This window comes from Myotis lucifugus, unplaced genomic scaffold, assembly GCF_000147115.1.
Source record: "Myotis lucifugus unplaced genomic scaffold, Myoluc2.0 scaffold_20, whole genome shotgun sequence".
Taxonomy (NCBI): domain Eukaryota; kingdom Metazoa; phylum Chordata; class Mammalia; order Chiroptera; family Vespertilionidae; genus Myotis; species Myotis lucifugus.
The window spans coordinates 8,571,231-8,581,052 of NW_005871068.1; the positions used below are offsets into that span (position 1 = coordinate 8,571,231).

At 40.9% G+C, this 9,822-nt stretch overlaps 1 protein-coding gene across 4 annotated transcripts in view; it reads right to left on the reverse strand.

Moving 5' to 3' along the window:
- DMD (dystrophin) overlaps positions 1–9,822 on the reverse strand; it is a 2,279,750-nt gene that overhangs the window by 86,012 nt on the left and 2,183,916 nt on the right. For all 4 annotated transcript variants that reach the window (XM_023751347.1, XM_006085660.3, XM_006085662.3 and 1 more), the window contains 2 exons: positions 9,115–9,200; positions 6,596–6,753 (listed from right to left, as the gene is read on the reverse strand). In XM_023751347.1, coding sequence (XP_023607115.1) covers positions 6,596–6,753; positions 9,115–9,200 — 244 coding nt within the window. The remainder of the gene's footprint in view (positions 1–6,595; positions 6,754–9,114; positions 9,201–9,822) is intronic.

The following is a 9,822-nucleotide window of genomic DNA, read 5'->3' on the forward strand; positions in this document are numbered from 1 at the left end:
CAGAGCATAACAATATTATTGATAAGCATAGTAGGTACAAATGGTAGGGAGAAGCTCTTTCACAGTAGTGAAAGCAAACAGTGGGCAATTATGAAAACAGATTAGGAAAAGTCTGAGAGTTAAATAGATAAATTAGGATTTATTCAGTGGACAATGGCAAGAAACTGAAGATTTCTAAGAATGGTGTCAGACAGTGAATACATTTCTCTAAAACCAGTATAAGGAGCAGTACGACCAATGGAAGGGACCTGGGTGCAGAGGAGAGGCTTGTGATGAGAAGGCCTGAAAACAGTGTAAGAGAGGCAATGAAAAGGAATCAAACAAGACATTTCTTTCCCTTAAAAATAAAAGCAAGCCTGTCTGGTGTGGCTCAATGGTTGAGCATCAACCGATGAACCAGGAGGTCACAGTTCAATCCCAGTCAGCATATACCCAGTTTGTGGGTTCAATCCCCAGTGTGGGGTGTGTAGGAGGCAGCCGATTGATGATTCTATTGGTATCTCTCTCTTTCTCTCCCTGCTGCTCTGAAACCAATTATATATATATATCTATACATAGATTGATAGATATAAAAGCTAATATGCTAAGTGTCTGACCGAGCGGTTGACCAACCGGTTGCTATGACATGCACTGACCACCAGGGGGAAGATGCTCCAACTGGTAGGTTAGCTTGCTGCTGGGGTCCAGCCGATTGGGACTGGGAGAGATGGGGCCAGACACCCCTGGAGCCTTCCTATGGTCCCTCCCTGGCCACCAGCCCTGATCGGCCCCAATCGGAACTGGGCGAAATGGCCCTGATGGGCCCCGATTGCCAGCCAGGCTGAGGGACCCAACCCGTGCATGAATTTCATGCACTGGGCCTCTAGTATATATATATTTTTTTTAAAAAAAAAACTACTACTTACTAATTTTTCTTCTAATTCTAGATGTTCAAAGGGGAAAATTTGGAAAATACAAAATAGGAGAGAGAAGAAAATGAGAACCACCTCTTACCACTATTAATATCTTGACTGATGTCCCCCAATCTCATGAAAGACATTCCCAAGACCTTGAAAACTGGCTAGCCAGGGCACATTCAATCAGTATGAGAGGATGGACTGAGTTCAAAGTTTTGACACTGAGGAGAGAGGGCTGCTACTACAGAGACAGAGGCGTATGGAAACAAGAGATATGAGGTTAGGGAAGAAGGTGAGCATCCAGCAAAAGGGTATAACGGGCAGACCTGGACCAGACTGGGCTCCTCATAAGGGGACAGCACTGGGGAAAGTGAAGCTTCTGTTAAGTGGCCCCTTCAACCAAATTAAAGAGAGCCAGGGACTCTCTTACTCATTCCCAACAAACACACCCACTCAAGATAATTATGTGGTGATAGAGGTGCCAATAATCAATACAATGGCAATCATATTATTACAATATGTATGTATCAAATCAATGTGATGTACAGGAATTCCTCACTTAACATCATCGACAGGTTCTGTGACTTTAAGCAAAATGACTTATAATGAAACCAGTTTTACCACAGGCTAATTGATATAAACAGAGTTAAGCTCTGGCCGGTGTGGCTCAGTTCATTGAGTGTTGTACCATGCACCAGTTTGATTCCCGGTCAGGGCACATGCCCAGGTTGTGGGCTTGATCCCTAGTACAGGGCATGCAGGAGGCAACTTATAGATGTTTCCCTCTCACATCAATGTTTCTCTCTCTTTTCCCTCTCCCTTCCTCTCTCTCTGAAATTAATAAAAACATATTAAAAACAAACAAACACAAGAATTAAGTTCCTACAGCATCTCATCAACATTATAGGGTAACAATGTTGAACAAACCAACATTATTTGAGGACCTGCTGTACACCTTAAATTTACAGTGTTATATGTCAAATATATTTCAATTAAAAAAAGAGAGAGAGAGTTGGCAGTGAGGGTGGCAGTGGCTGCCTGATGATGTTGGCAGTAGCACAGTCAGCACAGTGTGGTGACAGGACAATGGCTTCAGTGGTCCTGAAGCCAGCCCAGCTTACTCTGCAGGAGGGACTGTCTCTGAAAAGATGGCTGCAGGTTTTTTTTCTGACCATTACTCTCAATCCAAGTCACAACACACAAACACACACACACACACACACACAAAACTACGTATATATACTAATTCATACATATGAATGTGTGTAAGAGAGTTTCACAACTAGAACTCAAAAACTAATTGAAATAACTAAAGAAAAAATACTTAGGAAAAACAAAACACATCATTCAAGCTGTTTTATAATTGGATTTTTAATAACACACCAACATGAATCTGTACTACTGTGGTCATTAGTAGTCACTGTATGAAAGTTACTTGTGTCTATATTCTGGAGTAGAAATATTGATGCAGCAACATGCAAGAAAAAACTCTAGAGGTAGGGATAGTCTATTCACTTTTTGGAAGATGTGAGTATGAGGTGAAAATATGCATTTATTTCTCTATACCTATTTTAAAGTTACAGCTAATTTGCCACAATTTTGTCAACACAAGCCAAATAGTATATACAACTCTGCATGAGTGGGCGGACTATATGTGCATTTAGTCCATTTGCCAAGTCAATTATTGAATGAATGCTCAGAATGCTTTAAACATCCAAATATTCACAATGTTCTGTCCAGGAGGCCTTCTATAGTTTTAGCCTAGTCTGTGGTCAAAGACTACAGGTCTATCCCAGTTATCTCTATGGCTAGTTCTATTGGTAACGGGATTAGAATAGATTGAAAAACCCCATGCTAATACAACCAGCTCTCAGCATTTAAAAAAGAAAATAAGAACACTGTGACTAATGTAATACTGCAAATGTCTGACTCCTTCGGTGCTGGTGGCATTACAAATAGAAACAACTTTTGACAAAATGCGACCTGGTAATATGTATCAAAGCCATAAAACTGAGAGAAACCAAGATGGCGGCATAGGTAAACACCAGAAATTGCTGCCTTGCATAACCACTTCAAAAATACAACTAAAAGACAAAACGGACATCATCCAGAACCACAGGAAGGCTGGCTGAGTGGAAATTCTACAACTAGAAGGAAAGAGAAAAGCACACTGAGACTCAGAGGAGGTATGGAAGAAAAGTGAAGAGGTATGGAGGCGCACGCAGAAAAGGCTGGCAACTGAGGACGCAGGACGCGGTTGTCTTTTTCAATCGGGTGGGAGACACAAGCTCCCGACTGCTCTGAATTCCAGTTCCAGGTGACTCTCTGGGGACCCAGACTCATACGGGGAGAAACTGGACTGTCTGGCATAGGGCGGAACTCGAGGGCGGCTTTCTCTCAGAGGTGCTTGCAGTGATTACCATGGGACACTGAGACTCAGGGCCTCTTAGGGCGGGGCAAAGGATCAACCATAGCTGTTTGCTCCGCCCTGTTGATTCCCTGAGACCCCACCCCACCCAAGCTGTGGGCAGAGGCTTTTGCATATGAATGGCCTGGTCCTTTGCAATCTAAAATTACCTAACAAACTGCAGCTGGGTCAGAGAGACCCAGAACATCCAAAAGAAGGCCCAAGGCCCCACAGCAGCTTGCATTGCTTCACAGCTGGGCCTCATCTGGGCACCTCCAAACCCCAAACAAAGAAGAGGAATCTGTAGATCTCTCCATAGCTCCTGCTGGGTAGCCTCAGGCAGAGGATAAATTAGCACCTGCTTAGATCCAAGAGCCATTGTACCCAGTGCTCAGAGTGGGACCATCCAGATGACAACTCCTCAGATCCATAAGGGACACACTCAGGGGGCAGACTCAGTGAGCACCAAAGCCCCACTGAAGCATGTCTTGCCCCATAAGAGTGTCTCCAGCACAGAAGTTCTCCCACCGTAGACACAGCTGATTCTCACAGCCAATTGGCCTGGAGGTCAATTCCTCCCAGTGATACCTACAACACTCAAGGCTTAACTACAACAAGACTGTGCACAAAGCCCACAAAGGTAATTGGGGAGGCTGAGCCACTGGGCCCTATAGGACACCTAGCACACAAAGCCACTCTATCAACACAGGGAAGCAGCCAAAATGCGGAGACAAAGAAACAGGTCACAAATGACAGAAATGGAGGAAAGCAAACTACTGGATATAGAGTTCAAAACCACAGTTGTAAGGTTTTTCAAGAATTTTCTAGAAACCGTTGATAAATTTAGTGAGACCCTCGAGGATATGAAAAAGGACCAACTAGAAATTATGCATACACTGACTGAAATAAAGAATATTATACAGAGATCCAACAGCAGACTAGAGGATCACAAGAATCAAGTCAAAGATTTGAAATATGAAGAAGCAAAAAACACCCAACTGGAAAAACAAAAAGATAAAAGAATCCAAAAATATGAAGATAGTGTAAGGAGCCTCTGGGACAATTTCAAGCGTACCAACATCTGAATTAACGGGGTGCCAGAAGAAGAGAGAGAGCAAGATATTGAAAACCTATTTGAAGAAATAATGACAGAAAACTTCCCCTACGTGGTGAAAGAAATAGACTTACAAGGCCAGAAAGTGCAGAGAACCCCAAACAAAAGGAATCCAAAGAGGTCCACACCAAGACACATCATCATTAAAATGCCAAGAGCAAAAGACAAAGAAAGAATCTTAAAAGCAGCAAGAGAAAAACAGCTAGTTACCTACAAGGAAGTACCCATAAGATTGTCTATTTCTCAATAGAAACTATGCAGGCCAGAAGGTAGTGGTAAGAAATATTCAAAGTGATGAATAGCAAGAACTTACAACCAAGATTACTTTACCCAGCAAAGCTATCATTCAGAATTGAAGGTCAGATAAAGAGCTTCACAGATAAGAAAAAGCTAAAGAAGTTCATCACCACCAAACCAGCATTATATGAAATGCTGAAAGGTATCTTTTAAGAACAGGAGGAAGAAGAAAAAGGTAAAGATAAAAATTATGAACAAATACACATCTATCAACAAGTGAATCTAAAAATCAAGTGAATAAAAAATCTGATGAACAGAATAAAGTGGTGAATATAATAGAATCAGGGGCATAGAAAGGGAGTGGACTGACAATTCTCAGGGGGAAAGGGGTGAGGGAGGTGCAGGAAGAGTCTGGAAAAAATCGTATACCTATGGATGAGGACAGTGGGGGGGGGGGTAAGGGCAGAGGGTGGGTGGAGCCGGTGGAGGGGAGCTATGGGGGGAAAAAAGAGGAACAACTGTAATAATCTGAATAATAAAGATTTAGTTTAAAAAAATAACCTTCAGCCACAAAAAAAAAGCCATAAAACTGTTTATATCATTTAGTCTGGTAATCTCACTTTTTAGAATTTATCCTAAGGAAAAAAACTTCAGTCAAAAAAAAAGAGCTAACTGCAAAAAGATGTTCATTGCAGCATTACCCACCTTATAAAACAAATAGGAACAACCTAAATGTCTATCCATGGAGTGTTCAGGCATTTGGAGGAAGAGAGTGTTTCTGGGGGCACTGATTATGGTGTGGAAAACACAATGGGGCAGGACAAGAAAGAGAATGGACAAGACTGTGTTGAGCTACTGATGGGTATTAGCAGACGGTAATTGATATAAACAAGAGTTAAGTTCCTACAGCAAGCACGTCAAACTCAAAGGCTAACACGGGCCAAATAAACAAGGTTTAAGTTTACGTGGGCCCCAAAAAAACAAAAGCTTCAATTTTCATAGAGTCGTAGGTTTATTTCGATAGAGACATGCTGAATACAAAGGGCTGAAATAAATGAGTCATCGTTAACATAAAATAATAGAAACATCGATGTGAGAGAAACCCATCGATTGGTTGCCTCCTGCACAAGCCCCGACCAGGGCTCAGGCCAGGGAAGAGCGTGCAACCAAGGTATGTGCCCTTGACCAGAATCGAACCCAGGACCCTTTGGTACACACGCAGGCTGATGCTCTACCTACTGAGCCAAACCAGCTAGGGCCAGATGGAGATTTCTTTTCCTTCCTCTGCACTGTCCTCTCTCCCTGAGACCTGGAGTTCCAGAAACCTCTGCAGACAATTTAAAAAGGTTTCCAATATCAAAAATCCCCTATCTATCTGCCTACAGAAGAGCTATATAAGCAATGAACGTTCTGTGTTTTAAAAATATCTATACTAATAATAGAGAAATATGCAAATTGTCCAGGACACTGTCACAGTAACAGTAACGACCAAACAGCAGACTGCTTGGGACGACAAGGCCAGCAGGTGGGCTAGTGAGGGACGACCAAATGACTGAACAGCAGGCTGCGTGGAGCGACCAAACTGCATGGGGCAACCAAGCCGGCGGGGGGGTTAGTGAGGGACGACCAAACGACTGAACAGCAGGCTGCGTGGGGCAACCAGGCCGGCAGGGGGGTTAGTGAGGGACAACCAAACAACTGAGCAGCAGGCTGCGTGGGGCGACCAGGCCAGCAGGGGAGGGCAGTTGGGTGCGACCGGTCGGCAGGGAAGGGCCTAAACTGGCAGTTGAACATCCCCCAAGGGGTCCCAGATTGGAGAGGGTGCAGGCCGGGCTGAGGGACAGGGACACCCTCCACCCCCGTGCACAAATTTCATGCACCAGGCCTCTATTCTAAAATATAAAACATTAAATATGTTACTTAAGAAGGTGAATAACTTACAAACTGGAAGCAGCTTCTGACACTCGGCTCAATGTTACTGCCCCCAAAGGATGCAACTTCACCCAACTGTCTTGGGATTTGGATGGAATCATGCAGGAGGAGGCCCAGCCTGCGCTGGTCACAAAATCCTGTTGAACTTGCCACTTGCTTGAAAAGGTCTACAAAAGGAAGAAGAGAATCGCAACAATGAAAAAGCAGCACCAAGTAAGTGCTAACAGAACCCAATGGCCAACTCACTTCCAGTACCAATTCTCAAGAGTAGCCAATATTCCCATAGGGCAGTTACTTCTACCGTATGTTAATCTAGACATTTAATATTTTTATGGATGAACTACAGCCTTCAAGAAATGAGTTTACATACAATCCTGACACCTGAAGTTTTCCTAAGTCAAAATCCTTTGGGAAATTATGTTATGTATAGGATATAACTACTATAATAAAATAAATGTTGTAGCATTAAGAACCATAAGCACCATCCCCTTTGGACATCAGAGATTCAAAAATGTATCAAAATTGGGACTTCTTTATGAAGCCATCAGATCACTGAGTTTCTTGTATGTGTTCCCACAGGATGCTGTACATATTTGTAATTAGCTCTCATCACTTTACAGTGATTCAATAGGTGGCTGTCTTTTTGGATGAAGGGGGTATCTCCTTGAGAGCAGGGCCCTTATCTTGGTCAACTGTGTGCCGGAAATATCTACAGTAGAACAGTTGTACCTGCAGAAAGCAGGTGTCCAATACAGTGGGTTCATGGACTGAATGAACATACCAAACACTTGCAATATGTTTTATTCTCAGAAATAAAATCATCTTAATCACACATTGTATTCAAATAAAAGTTGCCCAAAAAATTAAATCTAAGAAAGTTTTTCCTACTCATAAGCATACTTTTTGTTTTTAATCCTCACCTAAAAATATTTTTACATTGACTTTTTTAAGAGAGAGTGGAGGGGAGGGAGAAAGGAGTGGGGGAGGGAGGGAGAGAGAGAGAGAGAGAGAGAGAGAGAGAGAGAGATGAGAGCGACAAATTGATTGGTTGCCTCCCATATGTGCCCTGGAGCCTGCAACCAAGGTATGTGCCCTTGACCGGGAATTGAACACTAGATCCTTCAGTCCAAGGGCCAACACTCAAACCACTGAGACAAACTGGCTAGGGCTCAGAAGTACACTTTAAACTCTAAGAAATTAAATATGTTAGTGAAACATCTAAGATGGCAATAACCAAAATGAGACTGCACACAACCACTTTTCATCATCTATCCAATACATACACATAGATTTTTTTCAAAATTATGAATTATTTTCAAATATCCCAATTTGAAGTTAATATTTCGGTTTCACCAACCTCAAAACACATTCCTGCATAGTCGTTATTTGAAACACAAACTTGAAGCTCCCTTGATGATTCCATTTAGTATTACAATGTGCTGTTTCAACAATAGCGTTGACACGATTAGATTATTAGCTAACCTATAATAAGTAACTATAATACTTAAAAGAGGAATAAACACAGAAAGATTCTATTTTATCCAAAATATGTTCTTAAGTGGTTAACAAAATCTGTTCAGTTATTTTCTCCTAAAAGGATGAGAAAACTTAAGTGGAAACTACATAAAAGTGAGAGCTTGAAAGGCCTGTGTATTTTTTGGCTTACTCCTAGGGGGGAAATGAGCAGTAGGACACAGAGTGGCTTTGGAGGAATTTAATCTCTTTTATCTCCTGCCTGTCCTTAAACTCAGCACATCTCCTCATCCCTGAGAGGCTAGGCCTTGGGGGAAAAGAGAAAAGACAAAATAGATGAGGTTTCTTTAATATTCCTACTGAAAACATTTCTTACAAGCATTTAAAGGGGAAAACACATATGGTCCTTCACAATGGGAATGAATGGTTGCTTAGTCATCTCAACCATCACTCCTCTAGTGTTTGCTTTTAATTTGGATTGACAGATTTTTAGCAGAAAAACCCAATGGCTAATCAGTAGGACATTCTATAAGGTGATATTTACCCTATAAAAAGTGGCAAGCTATCTGTCTCTCCAATAATAAAACGTTAAGTCACATCACAGAATTGGCTATGTCAGTATACCTTGCAGTAAGATGATTATAAAATAAACAATGCTTCTAAAACATGAATGCCAGGCAGTAGTCTTTAAATAAGAATCCAAATACTAGGCAAGAGCATGGATTAACCTTTCACATTTACTTTCCTGACTTATACAAAGGGGTTAGGAAATCAGGTTTTATCCCCTAGGAACATGTGTTTTATTCAGACACAGTCAACGTAATGCAAAATAATACTTGGACTGGAGAAGATAATCCTCATTCTCTATTTAAATACCTGCAAGCTAATGTTTGACAGGGAACAGCACAAACCACCTTTTATGACATTCTAAAAGCAGTTTTCTATCTTACACAAAGAACTTGCTGTCAAATAAGAACATATGTCATTCCCCATCTAGAACTGAGGCAATTAGCCAATATTACTAAAAGAATACAGAGTTAATATGCATGACTTACATCTGTACTTGTCTTCCAAGTGTGCTTTACACAGAGAAATGATGCCTGTTTTAAAAGACAGGACCCGGATCCTCCCCGTTCGTCCCCTATTATAAATAATCAAATCAGAAAACAATTATTGATTTTTTACTAGATGGTAAACACTTTTCAGCTAAGAAAAAAAATCATTGGATACGGGAACTCAATTGACCACTGTTTTATTAAGATTAAGAATTTTTCTGAGTTCATTATCTATTTGGAGATGACTTAAAATGTGATGGAAATTTGAACAACTCGAACAATGAATATATACCAAGTATTCAATTCTTAAAAGCCCTTACTTGAATTGTAAGAGTGGCTCTACATAAAATAGGAAAAATATCCTTCTAGTCATCCATGGAGAGACACCTGGGTTTAAGTCGGTAAGTGGATGAATTACTATTATGCACTAAGCTACTTTGGTTATTGAAGCCCAAGAAAAATTACCAGCAACTCGCTACTCTGCTCTCTTCAAAACTCTTTCAGACTTTCATTACACTGTCCGTATTCAGAAGAAAATTAACCACTTCAGGCCATATGACACATAATATGAAACATGAACGTTTATCTCCACAAGAAAAATATGATACGCTATTAGCTTCAAATATATGATCTTAAAGAGCAATTTTAAAATAACCTATGCTTATATATATATATATATATATATATATATATATATATATATATACA